Below are 25,724 nucleotides of genomic sequence, written 5' to 3' on the forward strand. Positions count from 1 at the left end.
GTCACCTCATTGCGACTTCGTTTCCATGTAGCGAAACCATCTGTCGCGAAACTCACAGAAGCGATCCAATGCGCGAGCAAACACACAGGTCGAGGACGTGATGGACGAGCGGATGAGGTGACGGCCTGTCGTCGAACATGCCATTATCAGCACTGGTCGGTGCTCCGAGCCAGGTCCGTTACTCGAGGCTCATGATTGAGGCCGATGCATCAGGAACCGGGACCGGCTGTCGGAGGGTTACACAACAAGGGACGGACGGCCGGTCCCATTGGCCTGCTTTTTTCGTATGAAGCTTCCGGGGACATGTTTGAATCCCTTGCTTGGCCTGGCAGTGTCTCGCATCGCGACAACAGCAGCAATATTTGGTCAAGTTTTTGACATGTGAATGTGGCTGCCAGTGGGCCGTGGGGCATCGCATCGCGGGACTGACGACTCCAGCGACAGGGGAACGCCGGAGGTGCATGCCACGCAGCAGGGGGGTTCAGTCCGGGTTACAAGGGTTCCGTGGGGCACTTGGTCGGTCGATAAGGCATTGGCGATGCCATCAACGTGATGCGGCAAAGGAGAAGAGGTTGAAATAGGAAGCGAATTCGTGACCACGGGACTAAGCGACCGAGAACAGGGCCGCTTTTCTAGAATCAACCTCGACCACCTGGCTTGGCACCCGAGGCCATCCATCAAGCTCGTGCCTGATATCGTCGTGTAGCCGCGGCAGCAGCTGGAACGAATCCCGCCAAGTTGGGCATGGGGGCGGGACGTCCCTTATCAATTTCTCTGCTTTCGCCTCAACGCAGCAATCCAGAAGACTTGAGCCAAGCCAACCGGCCAGAGACGACACCGTATCCGGCTTGTTTTCGCGCGGGTGCGTCTGGAGATGTCGTAGTAGTGAGTAATTGAGCATACTTGGGCTCAAACTCTCCAATGCAGAGAGCGGTTGGCGCAGAAGCACGGTTCCATGCTTGTTGGATCCAATGCATCGATGATATCTGTGCGCCATGTCTAACAGGGCAAATCTGTTGGCGGAGAGCCAATCGCTGTGCCATTCCACGCCGAGCACGAGGGAGAAGGGAGACGAATGAAGAGATAAGGCGCGGATGGAGATTGGAGGCGCGCCTTGACGACAGCCACTGACCAAGCGCTTGTGCGCCAACACGGACTCGGATGGGATCCGGTTGAAACGCAATCATGACGAGGAATGAGGTTGTAGTGTAGTATAGCTGCAGGCGCTTCCACGGTTCTCACATTTGGCTCTCGGGTTCTCGTGTATACAGATCCCGGTTGGAGAAGACGCGAGGTCAAAATACTCCGATTCACAAGCCGGCAGAAAGCCCTGGATCAGGATCAGGATCACCGATCCATTTGATCCATCCCAGCGCCAAGTCCCGTCCGAATTACCAGAACGAGCACATCTCACCCGTCGCGGCTAGGCGCAATCTGTGATCAACGCCAAGGGTTACGTGGCGTTGAATGTCATAGCTGCAGGCAATGGAAGGGCAAAGGACTCGGCAGATGACTTTTGCTTTGTTGGGAGAGCGAACGGGTTGATGAAACTGAGAGTGGATGAACAAAAAAGGTCTCTTACTCTGTGTCTTGTCTTGGTGGAGGGGAAGGAGGAGCCACTTTCACATGCCAGATCAACAGGGGGCATGAGCAAGCGCAAGAGCAGGCAAGAGCCTCGACAGGGATGGGAGGAAGAACACAACAGCTCAGGCTGCCCAGCAAAAGGAATGGGGCTTCAGAGTGTGCGGCTGAGTGGAACCACTCTGTGCTCCAGCACCGATGGTGTCACGGCGGCCCAACAGCACCCCACCACGCGCAATACCTTGTGAGGTTTTTGATCTGATTGTCACAGGCCGTGAGAAGACGTGCGTGCGTGTGGCTTTGCAAGAAGCAGGGACTGAAACACCAGCTCGAGACAATCAGCGGAAAAATAAGAGCAATGAGGATCAAATGCCATATCAAAAGGGAGACTCAACAACGCCCCAGGAACATATGAGAGACAGCTCACGGAACCAGGGACCAGCCACAGGTACAAGACTGATGCGAACCAAAAGGTACCCCACCCACCAAGAATAGCTGGAATCGATACCCTCTAGAGTACCAGCACATGCTCACCCGCATGCGCATGCACATGCTAACGCTGCCATGGATGGGTTGGGTGGGTGAGGTAGCTCGCGATGGCAAAAAGCTACCATTTACACGCCAAATGGACGGCATCTCCAGCGGTTGAGGTACATCCTCCCTTACCTTGCTCTACCCCCAATTCCCTGATACGGACATCAACTTAATTGCTACCTTCCTACACTCTACCTACGTTCGCGGCCGGAACCTGGCCTGCTTGTGGCGTCCCACCATCCATACCTCCTCTTACATATCCATATCACTGCCCTCCCGCTCGGAGCTGTTTTGTCTCTCCCTCGTCTCCTTTTTAGCCTCCGCTGGACCCCTCCCACTGCTGCATCTTGTCTTCTCATCATCTCCTCTTCATTTTCTGTCAGCTAAAAGCCCTTCCATCCTCGCCTGTCCCTCCTCTCTTGCTCAGGGTTCCCCTTGCTATCTCGCGGTACTTCGTCACCCTGTCGTCATATCAGTCCGACACCTGCCGCGACTCGATCGACGCAGCCCATTTGGCTTATCTATTCCCCAACCATAAATCAGTTCCCGCTTATACCGGCTCCTCGCCCATCATACACACAATCTCATCACAATGTCTTCCCCTCAGGTCAACGGTGATGTGAGCGCTGCTCACTCGGCGTTCCTCCAGGTATGTGTCATTGGTCTTGTCACATCACATGCTCCGACTTTGCGACTAACATGGAGGCGCGATAGCATCTCCTCAACTACCCCGTCATTAGCGACGGCGTCCACACTTTCAAGTCCAACGAATACGGACAGAAGTCTATCCAGCTCAGCGACGCCGCTTACCAGACCTTTGCCGCTCCCGTTCTCCCCTGGTTCCAAAGGCCCTACCAGTATGTCTCGCCTTACGTCCAGAAGGTCGACTCCCTCGGCGACAAGACCCTCGACCGCATCGACGAGAAATTCCCCGTTGTCATGAAGCCCACCGAGGAGCTCTACAACGATACCAAGGGCCTCATCCTTCTCCCCTACCACAAGGGCCTCGAGGGACGGGATCACGTCTTTGAGGTGTACAGCTCGGAATACAAGAAGAACGAGCAACCAGGCCTCGTCGCCCACGGAAAGGCCGCCGTCATCACTGCGCTTGTCGTTAGCAACGAGACTCTCTCTTGGATCAGCTCCTTCCTGCACCAGAAGAAGGCCGAGGCAAACAACGCTGTCAACGAAAAGATCAACCAGTAGAAAACGGTCGTCAGCAGCCTGATCGCGCTTATACCCTCCCTTTTCCCTTTTTCTTTTGGATTTGCCTCTGAAACATGAGGAATCTCCCAGTGTACTCCTCTTATAGTTTCGTTCTGGGGTTCTCAGTCTTGCGACGAGAGTGGAAAGCCGGCCCGCCTGTTGTTCCAAGAGCTGGCACATTTACAACTTGAATCTTTTCGGGGTTTCCTCTTGCGTCTTGTCCACCTAGTCCTTCGCCAATCATCCCCCAAGGTTCTTTATCGCTCCCGCCGAGCACTCTAATAACGCCGATTCCAATGCTGTAGGCATGTGTCCTCGTCATGACGCCAGGGAGGGGTCGGTAGCGTCCTACTTGGGAACGCAAATGTGCAGCCTGACGCGCCAGGGGTAGTACTTGACGTTTGTTGACGATGGATGTTACGATTACGTGCTATTGGTTCTCAAGTTTATGATACTTCGGATGTGTCGACTACGGATGGGAGATGAGATTGCCAGACTGATGCGGACATGGAAAGACTTAAAAATCGAGAGTTAATAGATTTCTTTTATCTTATCTTTTAAATGGAATGCTGCGTGTATTCGTTTGGTTGTCTATTCTCGTCTATGTTGTGAGATTGAGATGTCGCGAGCCCAGAGCAGTCTGAGTAACGGGTTTTTAGTACATGAGACAATACCTACGACATATCCTTACCACTTAGTACTATCTACCTCAATATTCATCATAATCATCTTCAAGTCTGTCTACTGCGCTTTGTTGGTCTTTAAGCGCGCGTGCGTTGGTGGCGGGCTTGTTCCAGCCCGGGAATTCTGGTACACGACCTCGGCGCTCTCAGGGAGCTCGAGGTCAGCGAGGTACCAAGGCAATTCCTGACGCCTTTCTTCTCAATTCGGAGGTTCAGGCGCAAAAGATTACATGCGGGCTTCTGCTTGCTTGTCAGAAATTCGCTGCAATTAGGCCCCTTACTCTACTCTTACATATTCTGTGCCTGGTGTTATCTCTAGACGGATGAAATGAATAGTTCGCAATGTGCTTACCCCCCCTTTTAACTTGGAGGTATCACCCACTAGAAATATTGTGACATGTAATGATTGGAGTATCTGAATACCCGTGGATTCAACTTTACTGATGCGTAGCGATCCCGTTCTGGTGTTGTGGCCATCCAGGTGGTGGGACCTGGAGATGGCCTCGCAGCAATGTGACACGCTTCTGAGTTGAATGTTGAATATGGGTTAAGTTGTATCAATCGGTTTCTCTTCCTTCTTCTTTCGACTTAGGCCCAGTATGGTGAAGGGAAATATGCAAAGCCCCTGTCTTTGTTTGTCAAGATCTCTCCCTGCCACACAATCATCCTCGGGCGCCCTTTCAATAACAAGGTAAAGGCGGAAGAATAGGATCAAGGGTATCATCAAAGAACACTTCACATATAACCTGTAAGAAAGCAAGACTTAATCAACATTCAGCCTGCATGTACAAAAAGCTCGCCCACCAGAGCAGGCGGCAAGGGCGAGGAGGTGTGCGAGGCGGGACAACCAAAACTGAGTAGATATATCGTGAGTTGGGTAATAGACAAAGTGTACTTATTTTAAGAATAAAGAAACTCCGGTCATTCAAAGAAGTTACAAAGACAACTATTCAGAGGGGAAAAAAGTCTACCTCGTTGTATAGGTCCACAAGTATGATTGACCGATACGACCTCCACCAGGCAATCAAGTTGTCGAACCGCCGTTTCTAGCCGTTTGGGGATATGGCATTATCTAGAGCTATACCAAATTCTAAATTCATGGCTATTCTATTGAAGTTTGATTAACTTTTCTGCCACTTCTTCCGCGTGACGTCTAAGTTTTTCGTAGTGTTCAAATGCAACGTTTGGATACATCATTTGAAAGATGACTTTGGCGTTTGCACATTTCTGACTCATTGTTACCTACTGCGGGCATATAAAGCCTACCTACTTCAGCACTCATTCTGACGCAATGCTTTGTTCTATCCATCATCATATTACCATTGCTCAAACTCGTGCGTCCGACGTTCTAAGCTTACCGACAGCAGTCCTCGTCTTATTGACACCCACACAACACGTCACAGAGAATTTCCAAGAGTTAACATGACCATTGATAAAACCGAAAAAGTGACTCCAGCTGGAGTCACCCTTCGGGGCAAAGTCGTTGTCCTAAATGGCTTCCCTGGCACAGGGAAACTGACCATCCTCAGCAACATGCAGTCGAGGCTGGCCGGTCAGGATACACTGGTCATCGACAATCACTTCATAATCGACCCGGCACAGAAGATATACCCTGATCGAGGTCTAAACCACTACTACCTACGGCAGCAACTGCGCCAGGTCATCTTTAAGGAGATCCGAAAGATGATAGACCGAGGGTGTGTCGTGTTGATGACGGCTTGTCTGGGGAACAATGAAGGGGACCGCAAAGTTTTGGATGAGCACCTTGATATCGTCCGTGGGACAGACATCCCCATGTTTTGGATCAACATCGGCCGTGATCAGCGCACCCTGGAGGAACGCCTGACGAGGCCAGGGCGAGTTCAGGGCAACAAAGCCAAGCTTACCAACGTGGAGATACCGCGAGGCATGATCAAACACAGCCGGATCATTATGCCTTCAGGGACACGGCATAGACTAGAGGACATCAACCTCGTAACTGCTAGTTTGGACGTTGGTGGAAGCATAGAGGAGGCTGTGAATAAGGTCTATAGGATTGTGGAGGGAGCACACTTAAAACTGTAGCATGAAGCAGCTGGATCATTTCGGTGCGAGGGCGTTTGGTTTGAACAAGATACAATACCCCGACCTTTGTTTTGGTTTGTTTGGTTGAGTTCGTTTGATAGGCGGCGTTTAGGACGAAAGGTATACTCCCGCGCTGCGGAGTTTGTATTTGTTGCTTTCTTTCGTCAACTATGGGCCAAAAAGACTTTTAACGCTCGTGTTTATAGAAACATTATTACTTTCGGCATGCGTTGATTACCTGGTGGCTATTGTCTCGCTGTCGCAATCACTCTGTGTCCTCCCATAGGCACTGTCGTTGGCCGGTTCTGTTCTATTCTTCTATTCCGCCCAGAAACGGTATCCTGAACTCACAACCGATTTTGGCAATAGTTGAGATGGGTTATTATCTTTCCAGGTCGAGTAGACGCTGAGTGTCACGGTTTGGGACCTCGGTGCAAGATTTGCATGTCATCATACCTCATTTCGTCAGGAAATTGGCACAAGTTGATCACTTGATTCATTCAAGGTCTTATTTCCAGCGAATTGGTTAGGCGAGGCGGTTTAGATTATACCTGGCCTGCCACCTGGAAGAAACCTGCTCAGTGTCGACATGTTGCCATACATAATCGTGAGTGAGTTTGTGGTTAAGATACTTGTACCCATGTGTTAAATGCTCTGCTCTCGCGTATATGTGATTAAATGTCCCATTGCTGGTATAAAGATGCTGCCAAGTTACTATAATCCCTCCAAATGGTACTTGGCCATAACGGTGGGAATGGGAGAGGAAGTTGGATGCGGGTAACATCGACAGCAACCTTGTCCCAGGTATCTATGAGCATTCATTTATCACTCCAGATCACATGGATAAGCACTAGAACGCAAGATCACAGTCGAGATATATAAAATAATAACCAGGTTGTTAGCCCTAGAGAATACCAGTGCTGAACTGAACGGTGAGAGCATTGACAATGTTACCCTAGACGGGCATAATGACATTGGAAAGCCACCCAACGACCCTGATGCTAAAGAGGTGCTGACAGAGTACCGCATACTGGTATCGGGGGAACCGAAATCAACTGGTCCCAATACTGCGGTTAGCCGTTGGTACATAGGTAGGCGAACGCCGGGGCATATCTGCAAGACGCGAAACAATTGACCTCGTGGTGATTTAGGCTATTAGTACAATATGCGTGTCACTGACAGATGGCTATTTCAAGGACAAGCCGGAGAAACAAACGTGGGATTACCAAACAATGTACGGGCGCAAGAGTCGAAATGGGAGTAAGCCCCGATGTCTTCACGGGACTGGTGACGATCCCCGGCAAGCGACAGTAGTGATGACGGTGGGAGTGGGGAAAATGCCATGACGATTCGGCCTTGGACGGGCAAACTCCTGAGGCAGTACCGAAAGGAGGATCGACAAAGTCCAGGGCTCCAAGCGAGGCTTCTAGATAGGGACGGGAGGACAAGCCCAAAGGCGACTGGGAAGGGAAACTCTTCGGCGTTTGGATTTTGACAGGCAGGGAAGTGCTACGAGCTCGGAGTGCGCGTGGGTATGTGCGCAATGGGGCAGAGAATGGGACGTTGACCCCGGGCATGGACGTGGTTGTTTGATTAGACGCGGATCATGGGACGTGAGAGGGAGAGCAAGGGCCGGCCGCGAGGAGAGTTTCTCCTCTGCGGTGTTTTTCTTCAGTAGCAATGAGGCCTTGCCATGTACAACATAACCACGGCATATACGAGCAGAGGCAAACGACAGGTCTCATCGACAGACATGTTAGGTTGACTGCCGAATCTGAGCACCGTCGGAAGCACACAGGGGGGACACACATTGGTGAAACTGAGGCGTCCCCCCTGTGCCTTGACATCCTCGGGGGAAAAGTCTTGGGTGAGTGAATAAACCGGCCGACGAGACAGGTCAAAAAAGAACAAGAGAGAGTCGTTGGTTAAAGGCCGTTTGTCATTGTTGATGGACGCGAGGAAGTGGGGGAACCCGTCTGTGATAGATGAGTGACGGACGGGCGCCATCTCATACTTGAAACGCGCCGAGGCGATGGGAAATCGAAGAGGATGCAGAGTGCATAGAGTAGCACTGATGGTGGGCCTCGTGCTAAGTGATAGCAGAGGCCCCGATAGGATGGCCTCGATGAACTACGCACAGATGCTCACTTAGCTGTGTATCGTATCGCCAGTGGAAGAGGAGCGTCCATGGCTTGCTCTCGTGTACCGAGGGAATGGAGAAGCATCTCCGTACAGTACAGTCCTATGTACAGCCCAGTCCCAGACAATGCAGGCCACGAATAGTCAGACTAGCTGAACCTTTTCCCTGGATTAATGACATGCACAGACTGTATAATGTCGCGGGGCCAAACGTCCCGTCCAGGATGGATTGCAACGTTGTCGCCACGAACATGTGGCGTCGACGTTGAACACACGAGAGACATGAGCAAATGGCGTCAGGCTTGACAATGCTCGGACGGGCCTGTGCTACGTACCAGCTATATATCGATCGAATATTGGTTGTATAAATGAAAGATTAGCAGCCGCCGATGCCACTGATGGCGGTTGGGCCTCCTGCCCGTCACTCCACTGACACTTGGGGACCCTGGGGGATGACGCTTTATCTGTAACATATCTTACTCGTGGAAGTATTGCTCAGGCCTGTCATCTGATTTATGATGGCATCTCCTAATTAAGGGTTGATGGATGGCGCGCCCCTCATGTGAAGTCAAAGTCAGGCAACAGATGAATCAATCAAATCAATTGCGCCCAACTCGAAACGTGATCACCTACCCTCGAGGCTGTAGCCTCTCTGTGCCGCTTACTTGTGAATGACATACATAAATAGATCCATTGCCTTGCCTGGCTTGTGCAATGCTGATCCGCACAGGCAATCGACAGTGGGAAATGCCGTGCTGACAGCCTTGAGTGCATGCAGCACGCAACTCCGCATGCACCCTGTACCCTCGCGAGAGAACATCGCAGCCGGCCATTAGCACAGCAGCCGGACTTGCTCGCTTGAGTAGAGAATGAAGCCAGAGGACGCGCAGCCTTCCCGTTTCGTTTCTATGGCCCAGGGGACCCTTGTCGATCGTTTCCGCGCCTGGGCATGCCGCCCGTCGTTAGACTGGTCTGGACAAAGCTTCAGCAGGCCAAATTCAGGCAGAGCAACAGGAACAGGAAACAATAGCAGTGACAGTATGGGCGAGATGGTGTGGAGGGACGGTTGATGGTGGGTGGATGGCTGGAAACGGAGTGTGATGGATGGAGGGGTTGAGGGGACTTGACTTGTGATCTATCTATGCTGGAGATAGACAGGTTGTGTCGGTGTCTGTGCTTGCTTGTACGAGATATCCCGAGATTCATTGTTTCTTTTTCCTTGCCTTCCTTGCATTACCTTGCCACGGCCAACCCGAGTCGTTGGTGACTGACTGAAACCGGTTCTGGTCACCAACCAAGATGCGTGAAATATTTCTGTAACAGCTCGCCGCAGCCCGCCGCCCGACGACGAACGGTTCCATAGACTCATTGCGAGTGTTGCTTTTTCGTCTCTTGTCCATCTCCCTCATCTTGCACAAAAAGGCGTCGTCGGTACAGATCATTTCCCACGTTGGAGACCACAGTTCTCTCCCCCCGACTGCGATTGGCCAAGCCATGCGTGCTTCTGAAGCCGGGGTTCGCGGACGTGGGAGCGACCCCCCCGCTCTCAACATGGGTTGAGGCTGCAGGTGGAGAGCCACTCTCGATCCCTGTTGGTGGCCACGCGCTACGGGGGGTAACAAGTGAGACAGAGGACAAGACTTGAGAGAAACAGAGGGATCGAGACGGAGAATGGAAGGAATTTTGAGACTTATTAGATCATATCCGTCTTTCGTTTTTGGAGACGGTGAGGAATGTAGTCTCCAAAGAAACAACAACATCCCAATTGCCTGTGATAGTCACTCTGGAAACTGCCTGCAAACGATGACCAGATTGACTGGCAACCTGAGCTGTAGCCCCGGTAATAGAGGCCGACTCTACCGGCTCCCCGCCTGTTTACAGCTTCTGCAGCAGGAAAACAATGAATTGTGCAAAGCCGTGCCGTCAACCAACAACTCAGAGGGAAGAAAGGACAGTGGATTCATGCCCTCCCTCCCTCCCGTCCCTTTGCCGAAACTCACAAGGCGATAGATGGACGGGCAGTGTGGAGCCCCCAACACGCAACGGGCGGGCTTCCGTCGGGTACGGTACTGGAGACTGAACAAGGAGCTGGTTCAGCTGCGGCGTAGCCTTGTACCAGATACCTTTGAGTGATGCAGTGCTTTTGAGTTTTCCCCTGAAAAACCGCCTGGGGCAGTTAAAGGAGTGGCCGCCTTTGCCCACTCTCCAGCTCTCCACTCAATGGATCCTCCTGCAGCTCCAGTTTGACCTGGACTGACAACATCAGAGAGCTGACAAAGAACTGGCTCTCAGTGTCTAGTGTACGGCTGTGCCCGCGTAACAAAAAGCAATCATACCAGGTAGGTTGCATTAATTAATGGTCTCTTTGCTGCAACGAACGCGAAGACGGTTAGTTCACAACGTCTACAGTAGCGTCCAAAACAAAAGCCCATTCCAGCCAGCCTAGGACAAGCCATCCCACCCCATCCATCACGTCCACTTCAAGCACTGGGAGCGTAGCGTCCATCAATTCCGCCGCCGTCGCCGCCGCAAGCAAGCCATGTACCTCCCGTACCCAAGACCCAGGGCCCATGACCCCTGCACAAGCGTGCAGTGTGCCCCTGATGGCCCCCGGTATCCCGGCCCCTCCCCTTGGAGGAGGCATGGGTCCGGTAGCTCCTCATCAAGCCCCTAATGTAGGTACCTGCGCAGCCGATCCCTTACGTTGGGTCGCCTGGGCTTCTTCTCTCCGGTCAATCAGGTTCCTCACGGTTCGGTTGTGCTGTGCTGCGAGGGTTGATTCTGTTGTACCAATAGTCTGGGCTTCCCCTCGTTGAGAGAACATGATGGATAGCTTCTTCCTAATTCACTGACCGAGGTTGACATCTCGTACAATCCACCCAGTCAATTCAGCTGTTTGATACTCTATCCGTACTCTGTCTGTGACCACCCAACTCCTCCCCCTAATAATTCCCCGGCCGTGACCAAGCAAGCCGGCCCAGTGAGGAGGCCAAGATCCCAGCTCGAGCCCAGAGAAGCAGGGAACAAGGCCCCTGGCCCCATCCTTCCTTTTTCTGCGTATCCCGCCGTCCGTCTCACCTTTTCGCCCGCCGAGCCTGTCCCTCTGGCGCTCACTGGAGTATCTACAGGTATCTTCTCAACTGAAAGGGTACGTACTTTCTCTTGGAGCTGCAGAATTGGTGGTGCCTTTTCTCCATTCCTTCCTTGACTGGCGTTGCAGCTTGTCTCGCTTGGTTGCTTCCTTTTGGCTCCTACCAGGTGCTGCCTTGCTAGGTACTGCTGCTCTACCTCTACTTCTCCACTCTGCCCCCCAAACTTGACGCTTTCCACCTTCTCTTCAGTCTTCCCCCTTCACTTTATTCCTTCTTCTTTCTTCTTCCCCTCATTCTTAACTTTGACTCTTTGTCCCTCCCTCTTCTCTTCCCTTGCCCACTCCTTCAAGGCCGGTTGAGTCGCGTCTTGAATGACACCTTGAGAGAGGAGCGAAGCCTCGAGCGAGAGCATAGGATCTCCACCACCCAGGAAGACGCAAACGGGTACATCAACGGAAACGGAGGAACTGACCTGACCAAGCCAGCAAGTCAGTCAGCTGCATACGAGAGAACTGCACATTCATCAGCAGTTCATTTCTCCTCGACTACGACGACGTCGATTTTTTAACCCGAACCGACCGCGAAAAACGAGGTCTCGATCCTCTCAGTCACAGCCATGCCTCCCTCCCTGAGCACCCATCCCTCCTTTACCCGGCCTCGGACTAGCGACCGCGATGGCAGGCCCAGCACCCGCGACCAGGGCGCTGATCAGAACCTCCTGATTCCCAGCCGGACATCCTCGCTGCACTCGCGCATTACGCAGCCTATTCCCTCCACTCTCAACATGAAGCCCCAGCAGCGCACTCCCAAGACTCTCACTCATGCCTACATGGTCTGCGGTGTTGGTCGCGAGCCCTCTCAATGGGTCAAGGCTCCCGCGCCCGCACAGGGCAAGATCGGCCACATGAAGGGTGCTGTCGGCCAGTTCTGGCTACCAGAGATTTTGGGTAGCAGCCCGCGCCTTGAGCAGGATAATGAAATTGCGCGTGCTCTGCATGCCGCTATGAGGGTACGTAGTTCCAGCTCCCGCTTGGAAACCATATTTGCTAACCATGAACTCCCTGTTCAATAGGCCTGCTTCCCTCACGATGTCGAGATTTGCACAGGCCGAAGCCAGCCTCACTGCGTTCATCACGCCTTCGTTCTTCAGCAAGATTCTTCTCACACACTCTACGGAATCTGCCTCCGAGTGTGGTCGCGAGCCGATGAGAAGAGAGCCGAGACCATCCGCGACCTTCGCAAGCGGACCGAGAGCGACTACTACGACAACCCTGATGAGACCTACTGGATCCCGTACTGCTTGTCTTTCCTGTCGCGCTATCCTCTCTACAACCTCCTTGGAGACTATCTTCGAGGCATGTGGATTCACTGGAATAAGGCCACCAATCTGTTCCATGCCGAGGAGGTCTCGCGCATCCTGAGCTTCCCAGCTCCGCGCCTCAACGATCTTGTGCGCATCGACATGAAGGATTATGCTCTCTGCTACCAGTTCCCTTCTTCTCCCACAGGGTTCCAGAACTTCGCCATGTGGCCCCTGTTCAACTGTCTGTCGATTCCCAACATTGTGGGTGTCATTGAGGCTGCTATCTCTCCCACTCGCCGAATCATCTTCGTCAGCCACTACCCTGCCATGCTCACAATGGCCGCCGAGACTGTTCGATACTGCGTCCGAGTTTACGAGTGGAGCGGTCTCTACGTTCCCGTTGTCCACGCCCGTCATGCCAAGGAGCTTGTTCAGGAGCCTGGTCCCTACATCCTTGGTATCACTGTTGAGTGCCGCTCTCTCTTCACGGCACCCACCGATGCCCTGGTTGTTGACCTTGATCGCAACTTTGTTCTGACTTCTAGCCCACCTACTGCTCTGACTCCCGGTCAGCGCAACAAGTTCGTCACCCGACTCACACAGGCTCTGAACGGCGACGTCACTCCTTCCGGTGTTCCTCAGCACCTTCGATCCGCCTATGGTGGCGGCAAGCTTGTCCCTGCTGGCCAGATCATCGTCATGCGCGGCGAGGTCGAGTCCATCCAGGACCCTGAGTGGTGGAACCAGGATGCGGTCATGGCTGTCATGGACCATGTCTGCGAGAAGCTTGGTCGCAACACTGGCCTTAAGGCCGTGTTTGGTGGCTCCGTTAAGAAGCCCCTCATGACCAAGGTTTCGATGCGCCATCTCAACGAGATTGTCCGTGAGAGGAACCAGTACTCCCGAGATGCTCTCGAGGCCTGGCAGGACTTTATCAACCTCAAGGGTCGCATGGACACTGAGCTCAACAAGGTCACTAAGCGCAACAACTACCTGGTGGAGGAGCTTGAGAGCTGGAAGCAGCAGTTCCTCAAGTTCCAGGCCTTTGCTGAGCAGCTCACCAAGGAGACCCAGGATCTCAAGGTCAAGATTGAGAACCACAAGAGGGAGAACCGCCGTCTTGCCGGCCTCATTGACCAGCAGAAGGACGACAATGCCCGCCTGTCTGTCCGTCTTACTGGTACTGAGAAGCAGCGTGACGATGCTCTCGAGGCCCTTGTCCTCCAGCAAGAGATTGCTGAGGAGCTTGAGCGTGAGCGCAAGCGAAACAAGAAGGAGCTGTCTCAGCTCCAGCACACCAACGTCACCATCCTCCGACAGCGCGATGAGGCTCGTCGGGTTGTCCTGCACCTCCGCAGTCTCATTGGTGGTCAGAGCCACCACATGGAGCATCTCATCCAGTCTCTCACCAAGCCGGATGACCTGGCTCAGGAGATTGAGGAGGGCTATGACGAGGCTGAAGATGAGGAGGGCGAGCCCAACCGCCTGTCTGTTAGCCCCGCCCCTCGATCCAAGCGATACTCTGCCTCCAGCTTCTCTGACGTGGCAGACCGTCACCTCAAGGACAAGACTGACGCCATCGCGCACATTGTGCGCAACATTGCCGAGCAGTGCCAAGCTGCTGTTGAGGGTCTCCAGTTAGCACACGACGCGGAGTTAGGGAGTAGTAGTAGAAGGAATTCTAGCCTCTCTACCACCCAGAGCGATGACGGCCACTCCGCCGCCACGTCCGAAACAGGGGATGACTCCCTTCTCCAGCCGTCGGGAAGGGCGTCCAGTATCCCTCCCACCCCGGATCTCATTCCCAACCGGAGCAGCACAGCCATGTCCTTTGCCTCTACGGCTACGACTCCGGAGCGAGCGTCCCAACAGTATAACCTTCGGGACGAAATCCCCACCAAGATTGTTGAGGATGACGAAGAGGACTTCGAAGAAAGCCGAAGCAACACGGGAAGCGTCACCCACGAGACAGGAGTCGTCTCCAAGCACCCCGAGTCCCTGATGCACAGGCCCTCGGGGGCCAGGATCAGCGCTCTTGGTGGCACGCGCTAGGTGTCTCAGACAGCGTCTGAGCCTTGTTAGATTGCACGTCATTCCTGATGAAGTGAAGCCGGCAGCGGCAAGCCTTTCTTGATTGCAACGTGATGGCTGTTGAAGCGGCCATGACGGTCATGTTTTGCACGCACGTCACCCAAGTGCTGCCAATTTCTTAGCATTTCTTTATTGATCTACTTATTTATTTACCTATTTGCTTTAGGCGGTTGGCTTGGATCAAAATCTGCGGACTATGGCGTTGGATGTCATCCCTTTTGTTTTTCTCGATATAACCATTCCGTTGTTGTTTTTTAGTCATTTGGTGGGCGGGCTCGCTCATGTACTCGCGTCAAGCCTGGCGGTTCTTTCACATTTTGCTAGAGTATTATCCTGAGATGGAAGCGGAGGTGTTTCAATTCACGTCGCTCCTTTGCCTGGCTTGAAGAGCAACCAAACAATGAAAAGAATTTCTCAACAATAACAATGAAGTCTTGATTCCATTGGTCATGTGATGTTTGATATTTCTGCGAATGTAGCGTACCTAGGATGGAAGTCACCATGTCTGAACAACTCTGTCTGATAAGATAAGCCATTGGATGGATCTCGGGATCCACAAAAAAGTTTGGAAAGTAGACCTCTGTTAGTGGCATCGTCGCAAAGCCATCTTCCTTCCATCAACATCTCGTCCAACCTCTTTCGTCCCGTGTCCGTGTCACACAATGGCTGATCCTTTGTTGACCTCTTTGTGCGCCATTTGCCACGTTTCAACTCCGAAATACAAATGCCCACGATGCAGCATCCGAACGTGCTCTCTCGCATGCATCAAGAAGCACAAGGCGTGGTCAGAATGCACAGGCGAACGCGACGCAACAGCCTACATCCCTCCTTCGAAGCTCCGCACACCCGCCGGTGTCGACCACGATTACAACTTTCTGCACGGTATCGAACGGTCCGTCGAACGCGCTGAGAAGCTCCTTGTCGAAGAGCGCTCTCTGGTTCAAGAGGAGGAACTGCGACCGTTGACGGTCCAGGAGGTCAAGTGGAAGCCGGGTCGAGATGGGCGCAAGCGCAAGGTGCTCGTGACACGAGTCCTGCGCGAAGCCAAGGGGCGTGTTTTTGAGCGATTCCTGGCGCAGAGGTTGAAGAAGCTGAACATCAACATTATGTGCGCTCCAATGGGGATGGCGAGGCAGAAGGAGAACCATACGACACTCAATCGACGGACTGGCCGCATCAATTGGCAGGTCGAGTGGATGACATTTGAGGGCGTTGAAGACGAAGAACCGAAGAAGACGCGCATTCTTTCCAAAGTGATGGATGATGTGCCGCTATTCCAGGCATACCACACGGCGTTAGAGGAGCAGCAGAAAGCGAATGGCCCGCTGGTAAAGAGGCCATTGCGAGCGGGCCAGGATGGGCAATCGCAGGACCCCTCCCGTGCGACATGGTCTCCAGGGTCATTCGCGCTGCAAGACCCTTTTACGAGCTCATGGTCAACCCATCACGACACTGATCCCGTTATGTGGCCATCGGAAGAACTCCAGGCTCAAAAACAGCGATTCCAATACTTCCTTGCCAAGCCACGATCACGGTCAGACCAGCCTAATGTCTGGACAAAGCTCGAGGTAGAAGGATGCCTTCGCGATATCCTCAGCAACACGCGCGTACTCGAGTTTCCAACTATCTGCGTGCTCAAAGAGGACCAGCCTCTACCCACAGGCTTCGTGCTGGGTCCCAAAGACACGATACCACCACCAGGAGGCAACAAGAGGAAGAACCCCCCTGGGAAGAAGGGGCCTAATAAACCGAACAAGAAGAGGAGACAGGGTGGGAAGGAGGTGGAGGAAGGAGAGGTCAGAAGCGACGATGAGATGGACGGAATTGATGAGTCAGGATCTAGAGGAATTGCACTCGAGGCAGGCGACGTAATTGCGGAGCAGAGCTTGGGTGAAGAGGATGATGAGGACGACGATGATGATACGAGTAGCTCGGGGAGCGACAGCGATGATTAAAGGGTGAATCTTGGCCAATTGAGCTGAAATATGTGTATAATATCATGAAGATACCCAAAATTTGAACAAATAGAGACATTGAGCAAGTAATAATAAAACAAGTGAATATCTTTAGTGCTTGTGTTGGTGATGATCTCGTGGTGTTGAGCCAGTGAGTGGAGTGGCTGTGCTTGGACCGCTGCGTCAGCCACATCATGGACCTCACTTTAGCTCAGGTACCGAGTACGTAGCTCCCCGCGACTCGACATACCACCCAGCCGCACACATTCCCTACCTAACCACCTACACTCGCTTCAACTCCTAGCACAATAGATTCAACTCTACAGCATCAACCGTCCAACGATAAGACCCCTCCCACAGCCGAACGACGACATCTGAGTCCCCCACGCATCATGGTTTGATTGGCGTGTCCGCCCCCCTTCGCATGGTTCACGATCCGCCACCACAATGGACGACACACCGGCGCCTAAGCTCTCGGAGCTGCTACGGCACCCGGAGGATCTAGACAAGATCCCGGCGCTCAAGCTCGAGTTCTCGCGCAAAAAGGGCGCCGTCGATGGGCAGCTGCGCAGCGGGCTGCGCGAGCAGCTCGAGACGACCCAGTCGGGCATGACGGGCCTGACGGACGGGCAGAAGACGGTGCAGATGATCAAGGAGGAGATGATGAAGATTGACAAGCTGTGCTCCGAGTCCCAGAACATGATCAAGGACTTTGCCAGCATCAACCTCGTGTCGCAGGCCCACCGCAACTTTGGCGCCGTCGAGACGATGCGACGCAACCTCGAGACCTTTAACGACCGGTTGTCTGTCGTGGAGCAGATGCTGCGCGAGGATGACGAGGACGGTGACAACATGCCCAACCTGCTGCCGTGCCACTACGAGCTCACGCAGCTTCGCAACATCCGAGACGACGCCATGGAACAGATACAGAGGGCCGAGGACACGAGCCTCCAGTCGACGCTGGCCGACTACTTTGCGCGGCTCGACGATACTATTGACTGGTTCGACGAGCACGTCGGCATCATCGCCCTCAACCTCATCAACCTGGTGGTGCAGGACAACAACGGTCTCGTGGTGAGGTTCGCCATAGTGATGGAGGCCGAGGAGAAGAGCGACCAGCGGGTGCTGGCGCTGCAGGAGGCGCTCAAGGACCACAAGGAGATGGCGACGCGGTTCCAGAGCATCACCGACGGCGCCAAGAAGGTGCGCGGCTACAAGGACAAGTTCATCCAGGCGATCCGGCTCAGCGCCGAGCAGCAGTTTGACGGCGCCAAGGAGGAGTTCCTCGAGGACCCGAGCAAGCTGGAGAAGATTATGAAGTGGTATTTCAATGACCTGAATGTGGTCAAGGTGGGAATGTCTCACCTGATGCCCAAGAAGTGGCACATTGTCAAGACGTACGCCGATGTCTACCACCAGCTTATGCACGACTTTTTGATAGGCATGGTGGACGGCAACGAGGCTTCATCGGCGCACACGCTCGAGATTGTGGGATTCCCAGAAAAGTACTATCGCAAGATGGCCAAGCTGGGACTACGTCAGGAAGAGCTGGTGCCGCATGTGGTGGACAACCGCGAGGCGGAGCTTGTCCGCGACTTTCGCGAGCTCATCATCAAGTTCCTGGACGAGTGGATCGAGCGTATCTTTGCGCAGGAGCAGCGCGACCTGGCCGAGCGCAACGTCGAGGGCTCCAACCTGGACCAGGACGAGTATGGCTACTTCCGGACAAAGAACCTGGTGGCCCTCTGGAGGATGCTTCGCGAGCAGGTGGACGCTGCTGCCAACTCGCAGCGTGCTGATGTGGTGGAGGGTGTAATCGATGCCATGTTTGCACGTCTACGGTCTCGTCAGCAGTCGTGGCAGACCATGCTCGATGCTGAAGCTACGAGATACGAGGAGGGTAGAGTGCCTGATCTCGAGGGCTTCCAGGCTCTACAGGACTGGCTTGTTGCTACAGCCAACGATCAAATCGCCTGTATCGACGACAACGAGGAGGAGAACCGCCTGGCCTATCTATCAAGCTTCCGTCGCCTCGTCGAGCAACACGTCACCCCAGCCTATCTAGAACGCATCGAGACCGAGGTCAACACCCTACGTGACGGCTACGTCGACTTCAGCACGTGGTGCATCAACCGCTTCGCCCAGCTCATCTTCTCGGTCGACTTTGGCGCCGTCATGCCCGACTTCTTCACCCCCAAGTGGTACACGAGCACGGCCATGAAGCAGATGGTGGTGACGTTTGAGGAGTACGTCAACGACTATCGCCAGGTCCTCCACCACTCGCTCGTCGACATCTTTGTCGAGATCTTTGCCGAGGAGCTGCTCGTCCGCTACCTCAGCGCCGTCCGCAACAAGGGCGCCAAGTTCCGCCGCACCGACCCCTTCCAGGACAAGCTCTTCAACGACATCGCCACCGCTTTTGAGTTGTTTGGCAGCCTGCCGTCGCCGGATATTGGAGCCTCCATCAAGGAGACGTGGCGCGTCACTGAGCACTTCCTGCGTCTTTTGACTTGCGACCGCGACTCCGTCGTGGAAACGTACGCAACCTTCAAGATGGCTTACTGGGATCTCAACCCTTCGTGGGTCGAGGCCGTGCTGAGGACGAGGGACGACTTTGAAAGGGGTATGGCTACTGCTGTCAAGAACAAGGCTGCGAATATTACGGTTGAGCGTGGCGCAGAGACCATCATGAGCAGAGTCAAGTAAGCGGGAAGAAGGATACTATATATATATATATATGCATATGTGATGGGAAAAGACGGAAAATGGACATGTAGAGCATGTTGTATGACGGGCATGATTTGTGCCACCTTTAGCGATGAGATGTGTTTTGATAAGAAATCTCTGTACACCCTTTCAACTGCTTCATTTACACATAGTGACTCCTCACTTCAACATTCTCACATGCAACATACACACCAAGACAAGACTCGGACTGAAACAGTCAACGCAACAAGGAATTATCATGATCTACAAAATGGGGAACCTATTACCCATAGCAAGGAGAACAAGAACTAACCCCCCGTGACGATGAGATGAAGACGAGAACGACGGAAAAGAAGAAGAAAAAAAAAGCTTTCGCTGCCCGACAAGGAACTAGTTATTCAACAAGAGAGGATCATGAGGATGATGACGATGATGGTGATGGTGATGATGATGGAGACAAGGGGACAATGAAAAGGAAACACGATATGTAGCAGTGGTAGCTGTTGTTTGCGGTTGTTATTAAAGCCTTCCCTCCAATAAACGGACACCCTCCAATTCGACCCGATGGTTGCTGATTATTATGACCGGCTAGCCAGGTAGTTTGCGGCCTATTGACGAGTTAGCCTCTATGATACATTCGCGATCTGATTATCTTGCAAAACATACCTTGTCCAGGTCGTAGTCAAACTTCTCCAAGGCAGCCAGAGCATCGGTGCGCTGGTAACCCATGCCCGTCAGGCTCTTGAGGATGGGGTCGTCTTGCTCAGACTCTGTGCGGTTCAGGGGCTGCTGACCAGGACGAGAGGAGGCATCACCGCCAGCTGGCTTGTCAGCAGCAGGAGCAGTAGCGGGGGTCGCAGCAGCAGCGCTAGGCGACTCGAGACCAGAGAAGATGGCATCCCAGTCATGAGCCTCAGGGGGCTTCTGCTGGCCACCCGCAGGGGGTTGGGCTGGACCAGCCTGGCTGGCAGAGATAAAGTCGAAGCTCTCGTTGCCGAACGCGGTAGACTCGGTCTTAGTCTGGCTACCGGGCGGACTGCTGTCGAAAACGGGGTTAAAGTCGTCCAGACCTGAGCGAGAGATGTTGGCGAAATCTTCCTCTCCGGAGCCTTCCTTGGCATCCTCCAGGCCCTCAAACTCGTCTTCCAGATCCTCAAAGCCGCTCTTGGCCGGAGGAGGGTTGGACGGGGCCGCCTGCTTCGAGGCAGGGGCAGGTCCTGTCGCACTCGTGCCGAAGATGTCGTCGACAGATGAGTTCTGGGCCTTGGTCTCGGTCACTGTCGCGGGTGACGATGGAAGCTCAGGGCTGATCGATGTTAGCGCCTGTAAACATGGGGTTAGCTAGTTGAATGCCTTACCTCGCCATCTTGGTCTCAGGAGAGGCAGTCTCCGGGGCTGGAGTTGGGCCCAGGGGAGCACCACCAGACGATTCTCCGCTCGCAGGCTTGTCCCCAAATCGCTTGCTAGGAGGCGATGCAGGTGCAAAGTCATCCTCGAAGCCGCCCTGATCGCTGCTAGAGTCCGAATCATCATCACGCTCAAGCTCCGAGATAGGAGGGAACTCGGAATCGAAAGCAGAGGTCGACTTGTTGGTCTCCTGTGCAGGCTTGGTTTGGTTCTTCGCAGTTGTAAAGGCGGCAAAGGCGTTCTCAAAGTCAGCCTTGGCCTTGGCCTCATCCGCGCCACCGAAAGGATCCGCGGCCTTTGGTGCGCTCTCGTTGGCGGGCTCACGAGCCGCATCAGCGGGGGCAGATGGAGTTCCCTTACGCTCGACACTGTCAGTCTCGTCGCCGGGGAAAGCTCCCGGCACGCTGCCAACACTATCGGATGCCTTCAGATCGCCAGGAATAGGGGTAGCCGAGCCATGGAGAGGGTCATCGATACGGGAAGCAGGGGGTGACACCTGACGAGAAGATGAGAGGGATTCGGTATGGTCAATGAAGGGCAGGAAGCTAGAGCTGATCTGTCTCGACTCCGGGGGCGCGGGAGGGTCGACAGCCAGAGTAGGCTGACGATTCATGACAGGAGACGAAGCAGGGGGGGTGTTGTACGATCCAACACTGGCGGTCGAGGCACCAGTATGCTGGGGCTTGAACGAAGTCTGAGGAGGAGGAGGAGTGCCAGAAGCGCTAGGTGGGAACGGGCCAAAGACATCGTCAAAAGACTTGTCAGAGACGTTCTTGGCGGGAGGAGAAGCAAATGCACCCATGATATCAGTGCTTGCCGTCCGGCGGAAGAAGGGGTTGTTGGCACTAGAAGTAGATGCCGCTGGGCTGGCGATCTGGGCCGGAGCCGACGCAGGGGAGCCCGTGTTGGCTTGACGCAGCTCCTCGATGCTCTTAGTGAGATCCTCAGCCTCTGCCTTGAGCTTGTCGCGCTCGCCTTCAGTGGTGGACAGCTGCTTCTTGTTGATGGCAACCAGTCCCTTTTGCTGACGGGCGTCAGACTTGAGCTTCTCGATCTGGGGCTTGAGCTGAGCAATCTCTCCATTGACAACCCGGATACGCTCCCTGAGGTTGGTGTTCTCCTGCTGATCGGCCTGGAGAGCTGCTGTAACCTGCTGGTGCTGAGTCTGGATATCGCGGTAAGTCCCCTCGAGGGTCATACACTCGGCCTGCAGCTTCGACGTCTCCTTGCGAGCCGTGTTGAGCTGCTCCTCGAGGGCACGGGTATCTTGCGCCTCCTTCTCGTACGCGGTGCGCAGCTGAGCAAGTCGCTGCTCAAAGTTCGCCTTTTGAGCAGTGGCTTGGTTCAGCTCGTTCTGAGTTGTTGTCCTCTTGCCCTGGACATCTTGCATCTGCTTGGACAGTGATGAGATCTGGTTCGAGAGGTTCGCAAGCTCGGTGGTCTCTCCAGAAATCTTGCTAGCCTCTGGGTCATTGTCTGCCAGGAGATCCTCGGATGCGGAGGGCATCGAAGGCTTTGAACCTGAACCAGAACCAGCCGAGCCTCCTGTAGGCTGTTGCGTCAGACCTCTGCCAAACGAAGATGAAGGCACAAATGGCTTAAAGGTCGAGCTTCCAGTGCCAGTGAGAGATGGCTTGAGAGGAGAGGACGGTGTCAGCACGTTAGAGCCGGTACCGAACGGATCGTTGGCATTGGATCCCCCAGTTGACATAGGAGCCTGGGCTGGAGCCGGAGCAGGGCTCGGGGAGGTCGAATCGAGGCCGAAGAGGTCATCGAGAGCTGACTTGGGCTGAGGAGGTGGTGGCTGGGCCACCACGGGAGGAGGAGGAGGGTCGAAAGCAGATGTGGCAGTTGGTGGACGAACTTGGGCGCGAAGGCTAGGGGGGACCAGATTAGCTGGTAGAGTGGTAGGCAGGGGCCCACGGCCAGTCCTCTGTTGTCGGATGAGGTACATGGCGACTGCAAACTGGTCGCGCGTGAGCTGTCCCTGCGAGTTTGTGTCTGCCAGGTCCCAGATCTGAGCCAGGGAATCCTCGGGAAGATTGGACTGGCTAAAGAAGGTAACAGCCTCCTCTCCAGTAATAAAGCCCTTGTTCGTCTTGTCGAGGTCGGCATACAACTGATCGAATCGGGCCTTGTCGGCGGGAGTCACGGCCCAATCACTTGCACCCGCACTCGTACCCTGGGGAGAGAGGGGAGGACGTCCGAGAGGGCTGTTTGCGCGCACTTGAGCAGTTCCACTCAGTTGTCGGGGGATGGCGGAGATGCCGGGTCCGGAGGACGACTGGCGTGAGGGGCCACGGCGCGAGGCAGCTTCGTAGAGACCAGCTGGGAGGATGTTGGGGAGAGATCGAAGAGCACCCGTCTTCATCGAGGTGAGCAGGTGCATAGCAATGATAAACTCGGTGAGCACGAGAGCGCCGCGTTGCTCGGTATCAGCGAGCTGCCATATCCTACCCAGCACCTCATTGGGAAGCCCGGACTTCTCAAAGATGGACTTGGCCTGGTCACCTGGCAACTGGCCACCAGCCTGGAGAGATTGGCGCTCAAAGAGACCAGTATACTGTGCCACCTTCTCGGGAGTCAAGGGAGGGATGCGGATCGGTCCGCCGGTCGTCTGGGCCTGGAGGGCAGCTGGAGGAGGAGGCGAGCTCACAGGCACGGGCGGAGGAGGGGGAATGCCTCCAGCAGGGCCGGCTTGCGGGACGAAGCCATCGAATCGAGGAAGAGGAGCTTGTTGGAGAGCGATCTCGGGAGTAGGTTCGCGGCCGGCCTGGGCGTGTCCGATGAGTCGTAGGGCGATGCCGAAGCCAGCTGGTGTGAGGAAACCCCGATTCTCCTTATCCGCAATCTGCCAGATCTATCACGAGAGTTAAACATTTAGCGGAACGTCGGGCGGGCAGCGAGACGCGGAGATCGCAGACATACCTCACCCAGGATACGAGAGTCTAGACCAGTCTTGTGGAAAAACTTGACGGCGATCTCGCCAACGACGACGCCAACGCTGTCGGAATCAGCTTGTCGGAAGAGTTGGCCATATGTTCGCTTCTCTTCGGGGGAGAGGTTCAGGTTCGGCGCAGCTGTCAGGAAGTCAGCATTTCGACAGATGACGAGGCGATCACGAGGAAGGATTCAAGTACCAGTGTCATCGGCCGCCATTGTCGCGCATACGAGCTACGCGGAGCTCGAGACGGAAAAGACGGACGATGGAGGCACGAGGCGTCAAAGGGGGGAAGATTAGCGATTCGAAGCTTGCTGTGTAGCAGTGTGAATCAGCTGGGGCGATAGGAAGGTCCGGATAGCTTCGGAGACGAGCCGGGCCTGATAAGGCAGAAAGGCAGGTTGGATAGTTTGAAGGGCTATGAGATGAGGTCTGGTATCAAGATGGAGATCGTCAGCCCGGTGTTTGGACCATTTTGGGGGGGGTTGGTTTGGTGTTCCAAGGTTGTCACCTCGGGCAAGCAAATGAGCCAACCAGGAGCTAGGGGCGGGACGGGCAGGGGGGGCTGCAGAACGGCGGCCAGAGGCTGGAGCTCCAGACAGAAGCAATTATCCGTTGGAGGGACACTAGAGAACCCCTGTGGCCGCGTGAAGCTGTAGGGTAGTCTGTAATTTTGTGTGATTGAGGCCAGCTGCGTAACGTGGAAGGGTTCCTGTGGTTCCTGTAGGTTGCCTCTCAGACAAGCCCAAGCCACAGCCACAGCTTAACAGCTTCCAAGTTGAGTAAGCTCCACAGCTTGACTCTCATGGGATCCATGTCAACGTCATTGCCTGGTGATGGCTTTCTTCGCAGCTTAGGTATCAAGACACAATATTTAATGGCGATTTAATGCCAGTTTAACCAGCAAGTCTTTGGTAACGCCTACCGAGGCTTGATAGCAAGGTATCAGCCGCGTAAACTGGAAGACGCAAGCCATGTGAATCAGGGTTGGTTGTTGCATTATATAAGCCACCTTCAGCCACCATGACGATGACGGCATTGCATCTTTATTGGAATCTCGGGATTTAAAAAAAAATCAAGGGTTGTTAATACGGCTAGACGAACTATCCATTACCTCATCCAACTCGCAATTCATTCCAAATACCAGCTCAAGTCAAAGACACTCCAGTCCCTTCTATGCGTGCTAACTGCATACGCACGTGGAAGCTGCATATCGGGAACAGTGCATCATCTGCAGCCGTCATGATGTGACTGATTCCAATGGCCTCGCGTATATCAAGAGGGTACTAACCCAGCATGAATTTTTACTCGCACAAATGGTGTCTGGCGTTTCTCTACACTGAGAGAGAGAGAGAGAGCCCTGTTCGGTACAATAGCCTCAAATGCCTAGCCTTCCGTGCCGCGATAGTGCATTCCAAATACTATCCTGACACAACAACTCATCAGCGAATGTGTAAGCAGCCCGCATGAGTCCAACTTGAGATGGATGGCAGCCAACTCGGGAGTATAAGCCGCCACGAGGCATTGAACAAAATCATGGCTCAAAGACGAGATTTGGAATTGAGTAATTACACCAGAAAATCATGATTCCACAAGCGTCGATATAATATTCCTCGGCATGACACCCGGGCCTCTTACGTTGGTCGCCGAACCGCCCACTAACTGAGGGGCAGGACCGAAAAAACCTCCATCGCCGAGGTGGATTTCAAATCGTTCCAGGAGCATCAATCCATTGTCTTTGCCCTGCAGCTCCAGCTCCAGCTCACCAATCCTGTCTGTCCATCTGCCAGCCATCTCGCCATACCAATTGCTTACCCAATCACCCCAATCCCTACCTCCCATCCGATCCTACCAATCTGCTTCCGTCCCGCCCTCCTAGACCCCCGCCATTGCTATCGCCGCAGACGGAAGAAATAGGTAGCTGCTCTCATCATCAACTCTCGGCCCTTAAAAGACGTCATCCCCCTCCCCTTCCTCCTTCTTTTATACCTTAAGGTTGAACCCCCGAGGCGGCCTTTGTCC

The 25,724-nt window shown here is 54.0% G+C and overlaps 6 protein-coding genes across 6 annotated transcripts; 5 read left to right on the plus strand and 1 right to left on the minus strand.

Moving 5' to 3' along the window:
- Positions 1–2,707: 2,707 nt before the first annotated feature.
- Positions 2,708–3,321, plus strand: NCS54_00533100 (Hypothetical protein; the record flags this gene model as incomplete). Its single annotated transcript, XM_053150842.1, has 2 exons — positions 2,708–2,764; positions 2,830–3,321. The coding sequence occupies 2 exons, from the start codon at positions 2,708–2,710 to the stop codon at positions 3,319–3,321; spliced, it is 549 nt and encodes a 182-aa protein (XP_053006817.1).
- Positions 3,322–5,330: 2,009 nt separating this feature from the next.
- Positions 5,331–6,068, plus strand: NCS54_00533200 (Hypothetical protein; the record flags this gene model as incomplete). Its single annotated transcript, XM_053150843.1, has 1 exon — positions 5,331–6,068. The coding sequence occupies exon 1, from the start codon at positions 5,427–5,429 to the stop codon at positions 6,066–6,068; it is 642 nt and encodes a 213-aa protein (XP_053006818.1). The 5' UTR covers positions 5,331–5,426.
- Positions 6,069–11,915: 5,847 nt separating this feature from the next.
- On the plus strand, positions 11,916–14,654 carry NCS54_00533300 (UDENN domain-containing protein; the record flags this gene model as incomplete). Its single annotated transcript, XM_053150844.1, has 2 exons — positions 11,916–12,308; positions 12,372–14,654. 2 exons carry the CDS (start codon positions 11,916–11,918, stop codon positions 14,652–14,654), a joined length of 2,676 nt encoding a protein of 891 aa, XP_053006819.1.
- Positions 14,655–15,355: 701 nt separating this feature from the next.
- Positions 15,356–16,648, plus strand: NCS54_00533400 (HIT-type domain-containing protein; the record flags this gene model as incomplete). The annotated part of the gene is made up of 1 exon (XM_053150845.1): positions 15,356–16,648. One exon carries the CDS (start codon positions 15,356–15,358, stop codon positions 16,646–16,648), a length of 1,293 nt encoding a protein of 430 aa, XP_053006820.1.
- A 447-nt stretch (positions 16,649–17,095) lies between these two features.
- On the plus strand, positions 17,096–19,354 carry NCS54_00533500 (Hypothetical protein; the record flags this gene model as incomplete). Its single annotated transcript, XM_053150846.1, has 1 exon — positions 17,096–19,354. The coding sequence occupies one exon, from the start codon at positions 17,096–17,098 to the stop codon at positions 19,352–19,354; it is 2,259 nt and encodes a 752-aa protein (XP_053006821.1).
- A 578-nt stretch (positions 19,355–19,932) lies between these two features.
- Positions 19,933–23,920, minus strand: NCS54_00533600 (Hypothetical protein; the record flags this gene model as incomplete). The annotated part of the gene is made up of 5 exons (XM_053150847.1): positions 19,933–19,962; positions 20,021–20,660; positions 20,713–23,621; positions 23,690–23,841; positions 23,902–23,920. The coding sequence occupies 5 exons, from the start codon at positions 23,918–23,920 to the stop codon at positions 19,933–19,935; spliced, it is 3,750 nt and encodes a 1,249-aa protein (XP_053006822.1).
- Positions 23,921–25,724: the final 1,804 nt, after the last annotated feature.

The sequence above is a fragment of the Fusarium falciforme genome, chromosome 4, assembly GCF_026873545.1.
Source record: "Fusarium falciforme chromosome 4, complete sequence".
In the NCBI taxonomy this organism is placed as follows: Eukaryota; Fungi; Ascomycota; class Sordariomycetes; order Hypocreales; family Nectriaceae; genus Fusarium; species Fusarium falciforme.